The sequence below is a fragment of the Monodon monoceros genome, unplaced genomic scaffold, assembly GCF_005190385.1.
Source record: "Monodon monoceros isolate NGI ecotype Baffin Bay Population unplaced genomic scaffold, NGI_Narwhal_1 Super_Scaffold_6, whole genome shotgun sequence".
Lineage (NCBI taxonomy): Eukaryota > Metazoa > Chordata > Mammalia > Artiodactyla > Monodontidae > Monodon > Monodon monoceros.
The window spans coordinates 74,547,018-74,569,046 of record NW_021703783.1 but is presented as its reverse complement, the minus strand read 5'-3'; the positions used below and the strand labels follow the sequence as shown (position 1 = coordinate 74,569,046).

General features: G+C 42.3%; 1 protein-coding gene across 2 annotated transcripts in view; it reads right to left on the bottom strand.

Annotated features, from left to right (window-relative positions):
- Positions 1 to 22,029, bottom strand: part of PLXNC1 (plexin C1) — a 142,068-nt gene that overhangs the window by 74,701 nt on the left and 45,338 nt on the right. For both annotated transcript variants that reach the window (XM_029204686.1, XM_029204687.1), the window contains exons 5-7: positions 12,827 to 12,941; positions 4,937 to 5,084; positions 1,478 to 1,565 (exon numbers count right to left, since the gene is read on the bottom strand). In XM_029204686.1, the coding sequence (XP_029060519.1) occupies positions 1,478 to 1,565; positions 4,937 to 5,084; positions 12,827 to 12,941 (351 nt within the window). The remainder of the gene's footprint in view (positions 1 to 1,477; positions 1,566 to 4,936; positions 5,085 to 12,826; positions 12,942 to 22,029) is intronic.

The window sequence follows — 22,029 nt, the reverse complement described above, 5'->3', positions numbered from 1 at the left end:
GCATGGATAACAGCGGAAGACTTGAAAAGCACTTAATAGGATAATCAGTGTTAAAGCAAGAACAATAAAAATGGAAATCGAGGTGGGTTTGGAAAGGTAGCCAAAGGAGGCAAAAGGAAGGCTCAGCCCTGGGACAGTGAGAGGACTAGATCAGGGAGAGGGGACACATGTGCATTTCATGTATTCTTCCAGAAACGCCAAGGCATCCTGAGACTCTGACCTACAGAAATGGCAGTCTCGGTGGGAGAAGAAAGCACAGACTCGCCTAAGGGTTCACCCGCCACCGAAGTGCGCTAGAAGCAGGTTTGTGACATGCGCTCTTATCGCTACCCCTCAAGTGTGATGACTTTACTAAGTGCTTTTCGAAGGGGAAGTAGGTACCCAAGGAAAGGGTGCTCCCCCTCTGGGGAGCTGTGGGTCTGAGGTCTGGTTCTTAATTACCTAGCTGCGGACCTGGGGCAAGGCGCTTCCTCTCACCAGGCCTTACAAGTGTGGGTGCAGGAACTGTGTTCTGTTTAAACTCTCCTTGAGCTACACAGGTCTATGTAACTCTCCCCCTTTTTCTTTTTTTTCCCCATTTTCATGGACTCTCTGTATCAAGTTTGGTGTTTTTCCTCCCTGAATTCGTTCTGCTTGTTAGAAATCACTGAATTCAATCCCTCTTTCAAAGTGCGGCGGTGGTAAAGGTGAAGTCCAGCGGCTCCCGTTCATATAGCTGTAGGGTGACCTCCCAACTCAGCATCGAGTTCGAATGCCTTTACCCTGAAGAAACAATGGTTCCCAGACCAGACCCAAAGAAACCCACGTTTGGTACTCACACAGTTGGTCAAGCAAACCACTGAAAGAGCTATAGAATCACTAATAATACAGCTTCCCACTGTTTCCGTGGGAACATCCATCCCATCTTGCAGCTGGAAAACCAGGAATCTGGGAGACATATTTCCTCTGTCTTCCGTCTGCTTTAGAAGCAAGGAGTGAGGTGTGGTCCTAACTCAGGGGGGTACGTAGCTCAACAGGGCCAAACCCAGTACAAAAACGTGGGTCACAATTAACATGTTCTTTTGATGACAGAGACTTCCTCTTGTGCTTCTCCTTGACCGTGACTTCCCCTTATCTCATGCTCAGACTCTCTTCCTTGACTCAAATTCCCAAAGCCAGTCTGATCAGGTGAGAACCTAGCAGCACCCCTTCGCCTGTTACTTCAAGGCCACCTCTTGGTTGGAGGGATGTATTTCCCTGTGGGTAAAATACACCCAAGCACAGCTGTTGGCCTCTTCTCTGCTCCACCTCACTTGGCAGGGCTTGAACAAGTCAGCTTATTAGCTCAGGGGCTCTCCTGTCTCCCGTTAGGCCATGCTCCAAAAGGCACCTTGGAAAGTTCTCCTCCACAAAAGAGGTCTTTAGGAAATCGAAGAGTAAAGCAAATAAATACATTAAAGCCAATGAGAGAATATTCACATGTTAAATAAAATCTTACTCTCTTAATGATGAGCAGTTGGTAAAGTTGAATCTTTTTGACACACTCCAGGAACTGAAGGAGAACGTCACGTTGACAACTAAAACATCTGGAGCAAAGGGGAAAAAGAAGTCATTGACGGTGGAGCCCTGCTATCGTCAAGCAAAGCTGTAAATGCAAAAATTAAATATTTTTTGCCTCCTCCTCAAAGAGGGTGGGGTGTGCCAGCTGTTCGCTAACATTTCAATCAGTACGTGGCTCCTTCCCGGGGGCCATTCACGTCAGGCAGCCGAAGTGCACAGCACAAGCCTCCAAACAGACCCGGGCCCACCTAGCGTTCCAGGCCTCCCACGGACAATCACTAAGAAAAAGCCATTTCACAGCCCATTTACAGCTCATACTCTCCCTGGGATCACTATCTCAGCTTGTAATTGGCCACAGCATAAGAATAAAACAAGTCACCGAGCAAGAACTGCCTAGAACATGATAACCAGAATGTTAGAGAAGAAATCCTGCACCTTCAGAAAAATCCATACTATGGATATTTACCTAACAAACTCCAAAGTGTGGTTCCCATGGGCTGAGAGCCATGATCTTCTTGGAGTCAACTGTTGCCAAATCTATGATGAAGGTTTTCTTATTTGCTTTTGAAAACCTACCCATGGGTTAGAAAACCCCCAAAGAATAAAGTAATAAGATAAAAACTCTGCTAAGTCAGCATGAGAGAAATGGCATATTTCCTGTACCTGTTTAACTTACATACTCTACCCTAGGTGATCCCTAAATCTGGTTGTGTATCAGAATCACTTGAGAAATTGATGAAAATATAAATTCCAGAGCCACACTCCTAGATATTCTGACTCAGCAGGGCTGGGGGATGTCTGGAATCTGTCTGTAATCTCCCCATGTACTGACTGTGTATAGCCAGGTTTCGGTGAGGCAGCCTGGAGCGGTGCCTTTCAAATCCTACTGCGGCCAGGGACCAGGGCTACTCTGTGATATCTTCATTGTCACCCATTTTGGCATTAATATCTTCTTCCTTTTATGAATTAACGGGGAGAGCAAATGATGCTTTTAAAATGAGAAGTCTTTCCTTGAGAAATTAAGAAGTTGGCCTAACTTTGTTGGCACCCCTAATTTTTCAACTGAAATATTATTAGTATATGATTCCAAAAGTCTGAGAACCCTTACTTTAAGGGGTTCTCTTCAGCAGGAACATTCATTCTGAAAGCCAGGATGCCACATAAAATTCTGCTCACATAAAGTGGGTATATGTGAAATGATAATCCTCTGTTCCAAAGACAAGAAGGTTTGGAGGGCTGGCGTGACCTCTCAGCAAGAGCATTTGAACAGACACTTGATAATTGTTAGTAGCATGAACATATGGACAGTAAGTACTGAGGGACTCCCAGTGAAAATACATATCAATGGAATCAACAAGTGTCCAGTGATGGAGACTAGCAAGAGTTGTACTTTCCTGAGTATCAACTGTGCACAAAATACTACTGGGAAATATCACAAGGAAACGAATATATATGCTCTCTGCTCTGGAAGCATTCGCAGTTATTCTAGAAGAGATAAAATAACTTAGGTGAAAAAGCAGAGTGACAGTATAGTCAAGGAAACACCCTCTGAGTGGTTCAAGTTCCATGCAGCACCTGGGTACCAAGATTGGGGTGCAGGTGGGGAACCCAGAGGGTACTGGAACGATCGGGATGATTAGAGCAGAATCTGTCAAGGCTATATGGAAGAGGTGACTTTTCAAAGCAGAAGGGAGACAGGATTTGGTGAAAGAGGCAAAGCCACTACAGGCCACAAACAAAGGTTTGGCAATGGCCACTGGCTGGCTGAATGCAAGAGGCGGGAAGTGGGTTTGTTTGCCTGCTCAGAATATGGAAGGCATGCAGAGAAAAGGGCAGACAAAGGGTTGGGTTCAGTTGACGGAGGCTGTAAAAACAATCCACTACACTGTAAATCAACTATATTTCAAGTTTTTTAAAAAGATTTTAAAAAATTTTAAAAAGCAATCAACTAGCTTTCCAAGGTGATCTCAAATACTTCTGGGGCTTCCTTGGTGGCGCAGTGGTTGAGAGTCCACCTGCTGATGCAGGGGACACGGCTTCGTGCCCCGGTCCGGGAGGATCCCACATGCCACGGAGCGGCTGGGCGCGTGAGCCATGGCCGCTGAGCCTGCGCGTCCGGAGCCTGTGCTCCACAACGGGAGAGGCCACAACAGTGAGAGGCCCGCATACCGCAAAAAAAAAAAAATAAATAATAATAATCAAATACTTCCGAAGCTTATGTTATAGGTGAGCAAGACCTGCATTTTAATAACCCACGAACTTGATTCTACTTCTTCCTGACCCAGAGGGACTCATGAATCCTCAGTCTGTCCATTGTATTAACTCCTAACCATCCTTTGAATCCACCCACTTCGCTCCATCCTTACCTGTCTTCAACAGTTTCAGCTCTCAGTCCCATCACCCGGTCACTGCCACAGCTTCCCTTCCCTCTGACCTTTCAGAACTCAGCCCTTCCCTCCTCCTGTCCCATTCTCCACCTGCGGCCATTCATTCAACAGAAATTTATTGATCATCAATGGCTACTTTGTGCCAGACACTTTGTACCTTCTTTGGTATCCATTTTCTATCATTCTGCTTTCTACCTTATTTGCCTTGGCCATATAGAACCTCTTCTGGCTCCTCAGACAAAGCTTTTTCTCTCCTTTTGGCCATCACACTAGTTGGTCTCTGACTGCATTACTCTTCCCCTTCTTCTTTGTCCAGCTCAACCCTATTCATCCTCCAGGAAGTTTTCCTTGCCCCCTCACCTGCCCCCCCAAGTCCAGTTAGGTGCCCTTTTCATGTGCTTCCCATGGTGTGCTATGTTCCCTGCATGCTACCCACTGCCCTGTAAGGTGCTGTTTACTCATCTCTACCCCAAGAGGCTCTAAATACTGTGAACAAGGACCAGGGGAGTGTTTTCGGTCACTGCCTCCCTACCATTAAGCACAGTGTCTGGCACATAGATGCTCAATAAATACTTCCTGTATGAATGAACAAATGCAATGAACTTAAGATGATAAAATGTTGGCCGTTCTGTTTTCTCATCTCATCAAGGGCATTCCCAGCTGTTCAGATCTATGAATTATCTGAACCATCCACGTAAGGTCAGCCCAAAGGTCTCTGGCTTGACTCCACTCACCTAACCAACTTATCACCTAACCAACTTACCATCCTCTGTCATTCTCCAGCCACATGTGACTGTGGGGTCCTGCACTCATGTGATGAGTGGAGCAGAGGTGAGCGGGACTGAGGGGAAAAGTGGGAAGCAAGGGGTAGGGGGAGAGAGATTCTACAGCGTGGGACTATTCAGATTCTGTCATTTAACTTGTTTCCTGGGCAATCTGGACTCAGAGGTTTCTCCTGCCTGCTTCATTTTCTAACAACAACAACAACAAAAATAGCAGAGTCCACTTGCCTTTGTAGGTTGCTCTGGTCGGGATGCTGCAGGTGCAGGTCTCATTGGATACACTTTTACCCTTGCAGAGTATCCTGCCGGTGTCCACGTTCTGCACCATGCACTCCGAGTGTCTTGGAGAGAAGCTTCCCACCACAGTCACTGTCGTCTGTGTGGGGAAGAAATTTCAGGAATCAAATTAGTGGTTTTTTCCATCATTTCCATCCATCCTAGAGCCTTAAATGAACTCACCTCTGACTTGCCATAGAAGGAGAATTTCTTAGATTGCCAATATAAAGGAAGAGATGTTTTGTTGGCTATTTAATTTGCTCTTTTGTGAATCGCATATTCATATCCTTGGACCATTTTTTCTGCTTTGTGTGTATTTTTCTTATCAATTTTAAGAGCTCTCTGTATAGTACAGATATTAATCCTTATCTGTCATATTTCTGACATAGTTTCTCCTGATCTGTTTGTCTTGCAATTTGTATGTGTGGTATCTTTTACCCTACACAATGTGTTTTTATGTAATCAAATGCAGGGTTTCTTGTCTTGGTTATAAAGTTCTTCCCAAAGTCTTGCTTGTGGACAAATGTAATATTGTTCCACCATCTTTGTTGCTTTATTTTTTAAACTATGTCTTTAATCCATCTGGAATTTATTTTTATGTATAGTGTAAGATAAGGGTCGAACTTTATTTTTATCCAGATGGTTAATCAGCTATGTCACAACCATTTACTAAAAAAAAAATTCCTTTTCCCACTGAACTACTCCTTTTATCATATATTAAATCACCATATACCTGCAAGCTATTTCTGAACTTTGCACTGTTCCAATTATCTATTGATCTGATTCTATTCCAATGTCATCAAATTTTTACTACTGTGGATTTAAATATATTTATGGCAACTGTCTCTATTTTTTTTTTTTTGCAGTACGCGGCCCTCTCACTGCTGTGGCCTCTCCCACTGTGGAGCACAGGCTCCGGATGCGCAGGCTCAGCGGCCATGGCTCACGGGCCCAGCCGCTCCGCGGCATGTGGGATCCTCCCAGACTGGGACACAAACCCATGTCCCCTGCATCGGCAGGCGGACTCTCAACCACTGCGCCACCAGGGAAGCCCAACTCTCTCTATTTTTATTTTAATAATTTTCTTAACATTTCCTAGACATTATTCTTCCATATGAACCTTAAGATCATTTTATGCAAATGGAGTGTGGGGACTGTGAGTTTAACTGGAATTGTACTAATACATGCATTAATTTTAGGGGATTTTATATCTTTATGATATTAAGTATTCTCATCCAAATACATAATTTTTTTTCATTTGTTTATGTTTAGGAGGGAGGAGAAGAAGAAAGAAAGAAAGAAGAGAGAAAGAGAGAAAGGAAGGAGGGAGGGATGGAGGGAGGGAGGAAGGAAGGAAGAAAAAGGAGAAAGAGGAAGAAGAAGAAAAAGGAAAGTTAAAATAATATGCCAATGGGAGACCACTTCCACATCATGTGCATGCAGGGGATCTGGTGAGGAGGTGGGCTAAATTTTAGGAAGCTGGGACCATAGGAAGTGGTAACCTTATCACCCACGATGAAGAGTGACAGGTGTCCATCTTCTGTTATACTTCAGACCTCTGCCCAGACTCTGCACAGCCAGCTAAAACCACTGTCTCTCATCTTCAGACTCTGCACAGCCAGCTAAAACCACTGTCTCTCATCTTCTGATACGGTTGCTAAATCTCTTCTAGCCCTGGGATCTCACCCCCATCTTTCCATTTTCAAAAAATCCTGTTTCTGAGCCACAGGATCATGCTGGAACGCAAGTTCTTATAGTCCAACTTCCACTGGACTGAAGTCCAACCCTCTCCAGGGGACCTGAACATATTACTGAACCCCAGACCATCCCCAGCAGCTCATCTTCAATACCTGGCTGAACTCTCACACGTGCTTCACCCCTGCATTTCTCCCTGTACCGCACATCTCAGCGCATGACCGTTATCACCTGTTATCCTGTACACACGTATGTCTTAAATTGAATTCATTGCTCAAATATCATAACAGAAGCACCGGAAAGCTTGTTAAAGTCCTATTTTCACTAGCTGTTTTAAATTTTCCACATTGCCTTCCAGTTCTCATATACATAGCATTTACATAACTGTAATCACTGCATTAATTTATTCCATAAACATTTATCAAGCTTTTAGGAGGTGCCACGTGCTACACAAGGCACTGATTACTTCAGTGAAGCAAGCAGCTACCGCCCTTGCCCTCAAGGAGCTTATAGTCTAGCAGAAGTGTGGGAAAGTCTGCTAGATGAAAACCGGAGGGTCACACGGGATGGAGATCATTAAGAGATGATAGAAGCCTGGGGGCTAGGATGGTACAGTAGAAATGGAAAGAATTGACAGCTTCAATATATCCATTAGAGGTAGCATGGGGCAGGACTGGAAGTGGGGCATGTGGATGTGGTAAGCAAATGGTTGGACACAGAGGTACCATATATTGCAATGAGACACACGAGGAGGCAGACCTTGGGTGGAAAAATCAAGACTTCAATTTTTGGATGTGTGTAGTTCAAGATGCTTGTGTGATAATTAAGAAGATATAATAAGCCTGGAGCCCAGAAGCAATCTGCGTGGGAGATAAAGGAGACATCAACATATAGATGGTATATCAAGCCATGGGAGTGGATAAGATTGTCTGTGGACAAAGTACAGAGTCAGAAGAGAGGAAGAGCCAAACCTGGGGCTGAAATAACTCCAACATTTAGAGTCAGGGAGAGAAGGAGCCAGCAAAGGAGGTCGAGGCATAGTCAAGAAGGAAGGAAGAGAGGATGGAGAAGGTGCGCCATGGAAGGTGATGGAAGACAGAGTTTCAAGAATGCAGCCAAGAGGCCAAGTAAGATGAGGACTTATAGTGTCTGCTGGAATGGCTCCATGGAGTTCAGTTTCAGGGGAACAATGGGGCAGAAGAAGTTGGAGTTGATCTGAAAATAGGGGACAGTAAGTGTTTTCAAGCAGTGGAAGAAGAGGATAGCCAGGGAGTTGAAGGTATTTTTGTGCGACTTTGGGTTCCAGGCAAGCATGGTTAAAAAGCTGATACCTTGGCTTAATGAACCCAACGTGGGAATCCTTGCCAAGTTAATAACTTTCTTGAGTTAAGTTGGATAAAGAGGGAATGAAGACCCAAAGAATCAGATGAGATATGAAGTTTGAGTGTCAATTAGCTAGTAATGTCCATGGGGCCAAAGAACTTCTTGCCGCCTAATATTCTATCATTCTATCGACAGACCTTACTTTATGTAACCTTTCCTCTTATTGCCAGTTTGGTTATTTCCAAGTTTCTAAGTCTATAAATGCCGCTGCAATAACATCTGTAAGCTTATGGGTTTTCTTTCAAATTACTTCTTCAGAAGCCTAAGCCTGGAATTAGTGCTTCAAGCAGAATGAATATATTTATGACTTCTGAAACATATCGCCAAATTGCTTTCCAAAAAGGTTGTGTTAATTGGCATCGCCATCACTAGGTGTCAGCAAACCTTATTTTCACTTTAATTTGTACTTATTTGATAACTGGTGAAGCTGAACATACTTCCATATCTATATCCAACCCTCTAAACCTCCTCTTGTGAGAATATACACTTCTGCCCACTTACTTTTTGGTGTCTCTAGATTTTTCTTTTTACTTTCTCCTAGCTTTCATATCTAGCAGTTAATATTTTGCCTGTCATAAATGTTTTTCCTGAAGTATGTGCTTTAGTCATCTCTTATTTTTCCTTGTATAGATTTTTTTTAAAAGTATATGAATATTTTTCTCTTGCTATTACAGAATATATTCTTTCAGAGCCAGAAAATTATACTTCCAAATTATCTGATGCTCAGTTACTTTCTGTTAGGTTTTTAGATGAATTTCTTAATTAGCCTAAAATTTATTTTATATTTAAAGTAAAAAAGGTGAATTAAACTATGTTTCCACATTGTAAGCCAGTTATTTCATCAACTTTCATGAAATAATTCTTTTGTTTCCTCTTACGATAATGCTCTTTAAAATTTTTACGTCTTTTTTTTTTTTTTTTTTTTTGGTACGTGGGCCTCTCACTGTTGTGGCCTCTCCCATTGCAGAACACAGGCTCCAGACGCACAGGCTCAGTGGCCATGGCTCACGGGCCCAGCCGCTCCGCGGCACGTGGGATCCTCCCGGACCAGGGCACGAACCCGTGTCCCCTGCATTGGCAGGCGGACTCTCAACCACTGCGCCACCAGGGAAGCCCCAAAATTTTTACATCTATTTCTGAGCTTTCTACTCTATTCCATGGATCTATATTCCTATTTTTAAACCAGAGTCATGGGCCAAATTATTGCCACTATATATGTGTTTACAATCATATGGAAATGGTCTTGCTTAAATAATTTTATTTTTTCAAGATATATCTTGGATATTCTTGACCAGTTCATATTATTATTCCAGATGAACTTTATATTAATTTTAAGACAGTCTATTCAAATTTTCACTGGGATGGCATGAAATCTAGAAAATAGATTGAGGAAGTAGTGACATTTTTATGATCTCTTCCCACCAAGAAACATAGTATATGTCTGGATATATTTACGATGTTTTTCATATCTTCCAAGAAAATACCTTATGTGTCTTTGTTTTTATATTTGCTTATGCTTTTAATTGATAAGGTTTTCCTATTATGAATTATAAATAGCATCAATAGACCACTGCCTCACTATCTAATTACTATTACCATTGCTTAAGACAAGCTGTTGCATAGCCAAAATCACTATTTTCGTAGCTGGCTTCAACATGTATCTCCTAGTAAAAATGATTTTAAAATACAGGGTATATACCTCATTCTTCAAGTTTGTGCCTGAGTACTTCTGTTGTTTTTAATGAATGGGATCTTTTATTAATGGATGTTAACAGTTTGTCTTACATGTAGTAAGGTTATTGTTACTTGAATGTTTACTGAACAATTAAAGTTTTAAAAGCTAATATATTTAGATTTTACAGATATACAACCACTTAAGATTAGCAAATAATGATATTTTTGTCTATTCCATTCTAATAATTATTTCTATTACTTGTTTCTTGTATTACTACACGGGACACAACTTTAGAAACAATGTTGGTTGTGTCAGTGATGGAATTGATGTTTCTGTTCTGATGTGTAAAAGAACATTTCTAGTCTCTCCTTTAGGAACCGTGCTGTTTGTGGGAAATACTTTTATTCCTACATTTTTTCTGCTTTTATCAGTGTAAGCCATTTTTACTGACTGTTAAAAATCTCTTTATAGGTATACAAACATATAATTTTACATAATGCAAAATGAGATGTCACGCATCCCTTTTTGTGTTTGTCTGTGTGTATGAGGATTTCAGTTGTTTGTGTTTTTGTTTTTTACTTGTCTCTGACCTTTCCTCCACCACATGAATCATTCCATCAGGGGAGCCTATGTTTACAACCTAGCACGAATTCTTCCATGTTTTTCTCCATGCTCAAATAACCATATAGAGCCATACATACATGAACATACACAGGGACATTTTTTGGATCAATACAAGATCATGCTATACACACTTTTCTGCATCTTGATGTTTTTACTCAACAAAATCTCATGAAGTCCCTCCAAGACAATTGGAATTGCTCTAATTCTTTCTTTTTAATGCCAATTTCATAACGAGGATGAGGATACACTGTCTTCTCATTGTCTTGTGTAAAGAGACAAAGCTTCTTGGAAACAGTCTCTGTATTACATGGGTCTTTTTTTCCCATACCACGAAAGTTACTAGAATGTTATTAGGTATATGATGGGCAGTGAGCAAACACTCTTTGAACCAAGCTAATAGATAGAATCAGGGAAAACCATAGACTTCCATCTCTATGGGTCTGGGATAAGGAATTATTTAAATAACCAAAGATCTAAGACTTTCAGGCAAGTCACAGCTAACAATCAAGATAGGAAATACTTTGAAATAATATGACCAAGAAATGGAGACTGACATCTTATCGAAATTACTAAAATAATCAGCCCAAAGTTGGGTTCAAAGAATAGCTTTACTCAAATTACTAAACTCGTATCTCCTTTACCTTGAGAGTGCTGGTTAGCTGGAGAGAGTGAGGTAATGGCTTTGTGGGAAGACTCTAGAGGGATTAGGGCAAACCACAGTGGGACTCAGGGTGGGGAAGAAAGCACCCATAGTTCTCTGGGTGGTAAACATTTTTTGTAATGTTCCAGACTAGATGTGAATGGTGATTAACTTATACTAGTGAACCCAAAGATAGGTCAGCAAATTGTGTAAGCAGCACTTTTCAGTCAATGAACAAGTTACTTTCCCTCACCTCACTGAGCCGAAGTACTACCCTTAACATTTTCAAAATGATAAAAGAAAAAAAACTTTGTGTAATCTTAACTCATCGGAGTCCTGGGTGTATTCAATGATCATGGTATTTTCTACCAGTCTCTATCAGCACTAAAGTCGGCTATTCTGCAGACTGATAAGAGAAATAAAAGTTTGGCCAGACCTATACTTAGATGCGTAAGCATCCTTTTCCCAGAATCTATTCATTCTGGTGCAGGGCTGATGGAGGCTTGGATGAAGGCTTCGACAGGTTTTTTTTGCCCCCCCACCCCCACCCATCCTCCACACTGCCACCCACACGAGGACAACAGAAAGTGACAACAGTCAGATAACTTGAAATCCATGAGTTCTGAACAGTTATGACCTGAAAGCTTGATTCTTTTTATTATTTATCCCTCATTAAATGCTCTGGCTCTCCTTTATTAAATGTTAAATCATCTTAAGTGGTACGGTTCTTGCTATTTGAAATGGCAAAGTGTAAGGGGAAAGAGAAAGTGACCCATCTCCTTGTTAATGTGGCATTCAAATAAAACAGAGTGAGCTCAACAGACAGGTCAAGGCTGCTGATGGTGATTCTGTACAGTTATCCATAATACAAGAGCTGTAATTAGGGAGAAAATGTCTCTTTCCAGCCACCGAGACTGCAAGGCAGGAATTCCATTCTCCCATGGGGCGCAGTTGGTATGTGAATCAGAAAATGCCTGAATATGCTCACGTTGCTACCTTTCTCTCATCCAATGACAGGGCTGCTGTGCTGCCCATGGCGGTACTGCCATAGCAAGAGCCCATGGACTTTCCAGGGAACACCCCCCTTGCGATATTCACTGCCCACATTGCTTTCTCTCCCTCTCTATCAACATCACCTGAAGCCATGCACATAAGACAGTTGTCAAGAGAAGTCTGAACACATCAGGAAAAGAAACCATAAAACAACAAAATTCGACACTTAAGACACATTTAAGGAATCTTGACCATGAATCTGAACTTATTTTTTTTCTCTCTTTTTTAATCAATGTGGGTTTTTTTTTAAAGATTTTTTTTTTTTTTGATGCGGACCATTTTTAAAAGTCTTTATTGAATTTGTTACAATACTGTTTCTGTTCTACATTTTGGTTTTTTGGCCACGAGGCATGTGGGACCTTAGCTCCCCAACCAGGGATTGCAACCCACACCTCCTGCATTGGAAGGCAAAGTCTTAACCACTGGACCGCCAGGGAAGTCCCTATCAGTGTATTTTTCTGCGACATTAGTAGTCCATCTTTTCCTTAATTTCAACAAATAAAGGTCATCTTTAGCTGCGTAAGATGACAAGCTCCATGAGGGCAGGCCCATGATGTGTCTTATTCTCTGCTACCTCCCCATCACCTTGCAGAGTGTATGGCATCTGGTGGGCACTAAGTATCAGTTAACTAAATGCGTTTGATAATTTGATAATGAGGATCTCATAACTAAGCTTATTTGACCACTAATGGATATTTTACACACAGAAGGAAGCCGGCGTCAGTTGTGTAAAATGAGACAGTAGAGACCAATTAAAAATCTTTCCTCTTACCTTATCTTTACTGCTTCGAAATAGGTAAATTTCAGGGCACTTTTTAGCTCCAGATGAAACATCCAGCCAGTTTTCTGAGTTCTTTAAATGCACACAATCTTCTTTAAAAGTACACCTATCAAAAAAGAAAAAAAAGGGGGGTAGCAGCAAAGCAGCACACATGCATCAGTTAAAACTTTCTCATACTTGGCTTCGGTTCAAAATGCCAGGCTTTATATAGTGGATTACTGATTTCAAGAAAGAATAAGAACATGATGCTAAAACCATGAAAAGCAACAGGAAACCAGCAGAGCATTTTTTCCATCATGTCTCAGAGCAGAGAACAAATGTGGACATGTTGAACTTAGACTCCTGAGCCATCTCTCGAGGTAACATTGCCAAATACATCCAAAACACAGCTTCTCCTGCATTCTACAATTAAAGAGCCCCCTTCTAGAAAAACCTAGTACAGAACAGCTCAAGAAAGGGTTTACACATTGTATACATTTTAGGTTTGCGATTCATTTCTAGAATATCAACCCATTGTGTAACTTTTTTTGTTGTTAAAAAAAAATGGAAGCGACCATTTTGTGCTTTGCAGTATGATAATCAAATAAACATATTGCAAGGGCAGAGTCTTCCCAAGAATTTGATAAGACATTCCAGAACCATCTGCTACATAACATTTATTTCGACAGATGTCAAATTATATCAAAAGATACTGGGTAAAACATTTCCCAGGGCCACTTTGCCAAGTCGGTCAGCTCAGAGGATGCCCCCAAATAAATGTTAAGCTGGGGTCAGGGCCAACTACTTTGATAAGCACCATCATAAGCTGAAAGGTGAGATCACCGCTTTGCTTGACGCCTGTCTCTGTCACTCTAGGTCACGCGAACTTGGAAACTCTTGCCTCACCAGCAGGGCCGCCAACTTAACAAGAAGAATGAACACCAAGGGCCCTGTGATTTCCGAATGGTGTTGGGCTCCACAGACATCCCCCGAACGGTATCAAGGAAAAGAACAAAACATCTGTTACCTCTGCCTCCTCAAGGCCCAAGGTTAAAACGAAGGGGTGGAGGAGAACTAGTGACAGTAAGTTTTAAGAAAAACTGAAAATTCATGAATCATGCGAGATTGAAAAGCAACTAAATAATAACCACATTCAGCTCCGGGGAGTCCCCTGAAAGGATGTGAGTGGAGTGAGGTGTGGTCCCCAACAGTGCATTTGACTTCACAAGCATTTTATTTCTTCTTCTTCCTCTTCTCTCTCTTTTTTTTTAATTCTTAAGAATTTAGGCCCCATGGCTTCATCTTTGAGCGCTGAGCTAATTTGAATATGACAAAAATAGAACAGGAAGCCAGCGAGTTTCATTAACCATCACCCCCAAGTGCAGTACTTCCAGCGTGTCATCATATTCTGCCATCCTGGGGAGCCCTGCTTTCAGGGAGCATATCTGCGCCCAAACTCTCCTCCACCTGTGTCATCTCCTTCTCCTTCTCGGGACCACGGGGACTTTCATCAGCAATTCTCCAAAGCCATAAATTCACCTGACCCTTGATGACTAGTTCGTCCATCACAGACATTAAGTTCAAATTAAACCTCCTTTCAACATCAGGGAGAGTTTGCGATGGAGGCACACGTACGGCTGGATTGAAACACGGGATGATGAGGTTGGTTTCCTATTTTGTATTTGGAAGTGATGATGACTGTCAAAAACTACCTGCCTCTCAGAGGCATTCTGGTTTGTCTAAGGCACTTCCTCTGCCTAAAAAAAGCCAAAAAAAAAAAAAAAAAAAGAGAGAAAAAAGTCAGTTCTAGAGTGACTGGCGTACAAATATTTTTGTAGGCTCTTAATACTGCCTGGGAGTCAAGGCCTGAGGCTGCCAAAAAAACAAGTGTAAAATATTTCATACAAATAGTGCTACAATTTGCCAATCTGTAGGCAGAAAACGGTAGTGCCACTGAAGTATCGTTCCCTTTTCTGAACTCCTATGGCATCTCTTGTCAGCACCACACATTTGGGTATTTAATCATATGCTTCCTCGAGTTACAACTTAACTGTTTCATCTGTCTACGTCATTTCCCCCCAAGTAAGCTGTAAGATCCTCAAAGGAAAGGAACGTGTCTTCAATATTTCTTCTATAAATCCTTCAGTGCCTGGCAGCATGGTATGCAAATACTAGGGTTTCAATAAATAGTTTTGAATGAATGGATGAAACATGAAATCTCTACAGGTCCTTTCTGTAGGTGATTTTTCTTTCCAGAGTTTCCTTATGATTTACGTCTGACTTGTACTTGCAGTCAAGAGACTATCTTTAATGTAAGCTAAAAGTTTGAATCTGGGGCCAGAGAGGCAACAAATTAGAAGTTGAGGTTTTCAGTTTGTCTTTTTGGGGGAAAAAAAAAAAAAGAAGAAAAAAATAGAGAAAGAGACCTTTCAATTCCTATTTTGTATAAGGTGAAAACAAAATTTAACCATGTTAAGCAACTAAACGTAAATTCCTGGTTTATAAAACACCTCTGAGATTTCTAAACTCTCATTCCTTGCTTCTCACCAGCTGAAAAATAAAAATAAAAAAGCAAACTGTGACACCAAGAATGTATAACCAGATGGTCAACCAACAACAATATCTTATTACTTCTCCAGTACGGCAGATTATAAAATCTTCACGACAGCACGTTACCCACACAGATTTCTTCAGGAGGGGGAACAGATCTTACAGCTCCCACGTTTTAGTAAACAAAACCAGTTGCTTTGAAACGGTCCCTTTTGAAAGCCATCACTCTTATTCCTATACATCCACGAAAGCAACGGTCAAGTGCATAGACAGTTAAGCCTTTGCCCAAATACAATTAAAATCTCATTGTCAGACTCGACTCTCGGTGAGGCTGATCCTCAATGAAGCCCTCTCAAATAGGCTGATTTCTTAACTGGCTTCATTACAATTTCTTCAGGCCACAGATAGGAGGAAAATGGGATTCAAATTAGAATGAGCGCATTCTGGAAAAAAATGGCAGAGATATGTTTGCTTTTCTTATCTTATGCTATTGCCCCACTCTCTACGGAGGATCTCTCCAAAAGTCCTACGCCTCCCAACCAGTATTTTATTTTCTAGTCCTTATTTCCAGCTAGCTCTCTTGCCTACAAAATAAGGCCAATGTGCAGACACTAGCCTACTTGCAAATTGGGAAACAGAGCCAGCTCAAATGCAAAGAAAAAAACTCCCTGAAGAAAAAAAAAAAATCCCCAAACCCAAAAGTTAATTTAAAAAAACCTTTGCTAGGTTAAAGAACCGTGGATGCAATTTAGTGAATGAAACTATTTAACAGGCTTGTTCATAAAATCTGCTGTAAAGCTTAATCTAGTCAAGATAATAAGAGTTTGAGATTGTGACTCACACTATTCGAGTACGTGGACCAACCCTCCCAGACCCCTAACTCGTAACGTTCATTCAAAACCTACCCCGGCCCCGACTCATGAACAGGGAGATCCCAGACACTTGTTTCTAAGTTTGCTGTTTGGAATTCAGAAAGCATTTGCATACGGTGGGTTTGCTTCCTGAGTTTGTGGAAATCTGTCTAAACCCTGATGTCCCTGAGTAACTACTCCACCACGTACCTGTCTGGAAGGAACACTGCCCCATGCCTGGCACTGTTCTGAGTGTTTACAGTTAGTCTTCCCCCGTTAGTCCTCACAACCACCTCATTCTACAGGGGTGAAACGGAGGCTCAGAGAGGTGCAATAACGTGCCAAGGGTGCACAGCTCCAAGTGGCTGAAGTCTGGTTTCAGAGCCACACGCTTGGCCCCTCGGCTGCAGGGCCTCCTGTGAGCCCTAACTGCCATTTAATAAGGTGCACAAACACAATGACATTTAGAGTTCCTCCTGGCTTCCTGGGGTCCCAACAGTGGTTGGAGAGGGGGCTGTGTCAGGATGAGGCGACAGAGATGAGGACCCCAGGAACAGATGAATAGAGAAGGTGAGACAGAGCATCCAGGACGAATAGGGGAAGCAAGGATTTGGGAGGAAAACAGGGGCGGGGTGGGGGGGAACCTGAGAGGCCTTGAATTTTCACACATCACTAGCCCTGAATACAAAACATCCAACTAGAGGTTAAAATTCCAGGAGGCCCCAACTCACAAATCTATTGTGTTCCAGAAATTTGCTTGCAAACCATCTGTTTGTAATATGGAATACACTTTTCTCCCCACAGAAATAATGTTATAAACAGTGATTAGGTCTCCAGGTTAGCCCACAAAACCTGTTTATCTGTAATGTAACTTCAGTTCTATCTATTTGCAATATAAGAGTAGCAGAAAACAATGAGATTGAAGCCATTTGCATCGTATAGCAGTTTTTCTTCTTTACTTATTTGTGTTTCTGCTCAGCTGGTAGTCTGGGAACAGTGCCCAGCTGGATCGACTTTTAAATTTATTGTTACAGTATTGTATTTATACAGTATTTCTATTTTTTTTTTAATGGGGATGGCTTAAATTATTGTTTTCATGCCAACATAAAGAACAGGGAGACCCACCTCTGGAAATGAGCTGAAGTTTCCAGGCAGGTGAAATGCCCATGGGATGGGCTGGGGGACCTTGAGAATCTGACTCTATTAGGCTAAAATCTCTCGGTAAGAATTTAGCACTTACTCAAACTTGAAATAGAAACTCTGAACTCAGAAATGTAACTTCTACTTCCTGCCACTCGAATTTCATCAGCACCTTCTAATCTAATTGTTCACCAAGAGCAGACAATCCCTGAAGTAAACTGATAACTAAATATCTGGTAATTGCCTTGAATGGGAGCCGTGGTGTGACCTGTTCCAAAGATTCTCTACCGATACAGTATCAGAAAACTTTTAACAAGCAAACCATCCAGCCTCTCTCTCAGGAAACAGGAGACTGTGTCCATCCTGTGGGTAGATTTTTGCCACAAGAGCAAAGGTCTTCCGCTAAGTGATTTGAAACAGCTGTCTGCATTTTTCAGAAAGGCACGGAGTCCAGGGGAAGGGCCACGTGGTCCCCAGAATCAGGGGGCTTTCATTAATGCTGTCAGTCCACAAGATGGAGAAACCAATCTCGACTGAAAAGAAGAGAATTGGAAGTCACTGTGAAAAACTAAACTCTGAATTGCAGGCCTCCAGAGTCAGCCAAGGGGGATGCCAAAATACGAGACCAAAATAACTTGCCGGGAAAGCTGAAAAACTGAATTTCAGCTCCAGTGATGAAGATCCAATCTACATAAGAAAATGATGCTAATAACAGAGACAATTTAGAAGATTTGTTTTTTTTAAGTGAAAACACCTCACCTGCCAAGAGATGTTCTTTCACATGATTTGATCCACTTATTCTTCACAAAGCTATGAAGTAGGTACAACAAATTTCCCTGCTTTACAGCTGGGGAAAACTGAGGCACGGAAGCCTCCATATTGTTTTCCCAAGGTCACAGAGTTAGGAAGCAGAGCGGCTGAGATACCAAACCAGGCAGTGCAGCTTCCGAGTCCATGGTCTCATCTCCTACCCTGTAATGCCCCTCATAAGGGCTCTCACTCACTGAGCCCTCCCCAGGGGCCAGGCACTGTTTCTAGACTTTCCGGGACTTAACTCGTTGATCCTACAACCACCTCAGGGAGTAGGTATTATTGTTATCGGCTCCATTTCAAAGATGAGGAAACTGAGGCACGGAGAGGTTAGCATGCTGTGAATCTCAGCAGTCTGGCACTGGTATCCATACTCTTACTACTGTGCCAATGCCTCAAAATTTTCAAAGGTTTCCGGCATAGCAATGTCATAAATGCCAAGATAAAAGTAAATATGTCCTCCCAGAGCTTGGGCCCTACGGGAAAATATAGGTTTTATTCCACTTCTCAGCATTTCTCAAAGTGTGTTCTTCGGGTTGTTTTAGGTGTTAGTGTTAAAGGAGGGTCAAGAAATTTGGGAAACACTAAACAAAATTAATGGTCTTCTCTATTGCAGGACTTCTCAGAGCCTTGAATATGCCTGTGCGCTTTGTAACTTTCCAAGACAGAAACGGATGATGCACCATCTTCCAACTTTTTTGTTGAGGGATTAGAAGTTCTAGCCATGCACATTGGGAAACACTGCCTGATCTCAGTTAATGAGTAATAATCCAAACGGAAGATCAAATTAGAAAACTTTGGGCCTTTTTTTACTCTTTTTTTCCTCATCTCTCATACCAGTTGATTGTGACCTATTAATTCCAAGCATTTCTCTATACTATCTCCTGCAGTCCGCCCTCACCCATCACTTCTCACCTAGGCTCCTGCAGCAGCCTTCTGATGGGCCTCCCTCCTCCCTGCCTTCAGTCAGCCTCCACAACAACATCTAGGTATTCTCAAGGACAGAACTGATCACACCACTTCCTACTTAGGAACCCTCAGTGGCACCCTTTCACTTACACCAAACACCTCTACCTACATCACTTTCATGACCGGGGCCTAGAACACACATTTCCACACTCATCTCAGTACCCAATACCATGATCGAGCTCCTGCTTTCCTCTCCAAACTCATCCCCAGGCAATCATGGGTTGATAAGTCTGTCTCTCTATTTAGCCTACAAGCTCCTAAATACATCGGTCGCTAATATCTAGTACGTGGTGCCTCACAGAGAGCAGTTACTTAATAAACACATGCAGTGAAAACTGCCCAGCTCTTCCTGGCATGTGCAGAATGCCCCAGGGCCTGCAATACTGGTGAAATGGTGTTCCTAGTTCAATGTCGCCTCCTCCACATCTACCCAGCCTCCAGGCAAAGCAGTCGTGCCCTCCTCTGTGTCCCCACGGGCACCTTACAAATGTTACAAAGCACAATGCATTGGTTGCTAATTGCCTGTCTCTCTGACCAGACTATAAGATCCCCAAGGAAAAGGCTAACCTTATTCACCTTGGCACCCCCAGGGCCTAGTGCCATATCTAGTATTCCTTCTACAGATATTGTCTGAGTGCCCACAAGACATCAAACACTGGGCACTGGGGACACATGAATGCCTAAGCCAGTTAAAGCTTCCCTCTTAATGAGCTTATATTCTGTTGAGGCACACAGACAAAAACCAAATAAGCAGGCAATAATTTAAATAGTTTCAAACTGAGGTAAGTCTTCTGCAGAAATCAAAAATATAGCAGGAAGGAACTACTTTAGATAGGCTGGTCAAGAAAGATGGCATTTCAGCTCAGATTTCAAGGATGAAAACAATCCAGCCACATCAAGAGTAGTGGGAACAGCATTCCAGGCAGAAGGAACACCATGTGCCAAGACCCTGAGTTCACTGAAAGCTTGGTCTCTGCAAGGAACTGATTAAAGACCAGACTGGCTAGACTTCAGTGAAGGAAGGGGAGAGTAGAGTGGGTCTGCCAGTTACAAGCCAGTGACCTTGGGCAAATCACATGCCCTCACACTTGTGTCTCCGGCTTTCCAACTGTAGAAACGCAGATAATAATTGTTTCTATCTCATGGAGCTGTTTCAAAAACGTACATCTATTTAACGGAGGCTTCCAATAATGCCTCAGTAAATATTAGTATAATCGTTGTTATTATATTTATTACACAGGCAAGTGAAACAGAATTTAGGTAAAAGGTTTGGATGACATAAGCCAAACACACACACAAAATCATAGAGATGCAAGAGGGATCTGGGCAATAGGGGTAACCAGACTGCCTTCTGCATTGCTCACGTACACCAGGTCAACAATCAGCCTGCCTTTTCCATGTAAGGAGGCAGACACAGCTCACGGCTTCTTGGAAGTTTCTTTTTTTAAAAAAATAAATTTATTTATTTTATTTTTATTTATTTTTGGCTGTGTTGGGTCTTTGTTGCTGCACACAGGCTTTCTCTAGTTGAGGCGAGCGGGGGCTACTCTTCATTGCAGTGTGCAGTCTCCTCATTGCGGTGACTTCTCTTGTCGCAGAGCATGGGCTAGGTGTGCAGGCTTCAGTAGTTGTGGCTCGCGGGCTCAGTAGTTGTGGCTCGTGGGTTCAGTAGTTGTGGCTCGCAGGCTCAGTAGTTGTGGTGCACGGGCTTATTTGCTCTGTGGCATGTGGGATCTTCCCGGACCAGGGCTCAAACCCGTGTACCCTGCATTGGCAGGCGGATTCTTAACCACTGCGCCACCAGGGAAGCCCCTTGGAAGTTTCTTAATCACAACCCTCCTCCTCCCAAGGGTTCTTGGGGTCTCCCTATGCCTTGAGCACCAGCTATGAGAGCACTTTCCACGGCGTATTGAAATTATTTGGTCAGTGCCTGCTTCCCGCACTAACCTGTGAGCTTCTCCAAGGCAGAGCCTCATTCATTTTTGTTTCCCCAGGGCCTAGTATCTGGCCTGGTATTCAACAAGCGTTAGCTAAATTGGATTAAGAATTAAATTTTCAAGTGACTAAATTCTTGTCTATGTCTCCATGATACCAGCATTAAGTTGTTTCATTGATGTTTGTTCACTGGGCTGGCCAGTTAACTGGCGTGGTGGAAAACCAACCTTTGTCTTGAAACTTGGAGCTATTTAGCACATGTAAAACACATCTGCAGACTGAAACACTCACACAAAAGGGAGTTGTGGCCTTCACCCCATGTGGTTCTTTGGTGGGTGATGAGCGCACTGAAAGTTGGTGATTTAATTTCCAAATGCAAACCCTGAACTGAAGAATTTAAGGGAGGCATTCGTAAAAAATAGGTAGCAAGGAAATAAAGATGGGAAAATGATGTCTCTTGAGTCAGGAAGATCTGGGTTCCAAACTGCTCTCCCACACATTTGTTCTGTAACGGGGAACACATTCCTTAGCCTCTTAGGACCTCAGTTTCCCCACCAGTAAACAGCTGGCAGCAGTAACAACCCCATCTTCCAGAGAGCAACACTGAATCCCACATGGGGCATTTCAGAAATGGTCCATTCTCCATAGAGCGGGATACAAGTGCCCAAATGTTACAAAACATCACAAGAGCAAAAACACAAAGGACTGGCAGGAAGGCTTCCAATGAAGATATGAACATCTGTTTGAATGTGGAGGAGTTGCTGGGAACAGGACAAGTACTAGGTCACCAAGACAAGTGAAAACATTTGAGGAATTTTTAAAAGCCAATCGATACATACTTACAAAAGTGCTTGCTGCCTGAGATAAAGTCATTTCAAAACAAAAAATCTATTCCATTAAAACATATATTTACTAAAAGGGGTGTTCCTAACGGTACCTGCTTGAGTCAGGCTACATCAA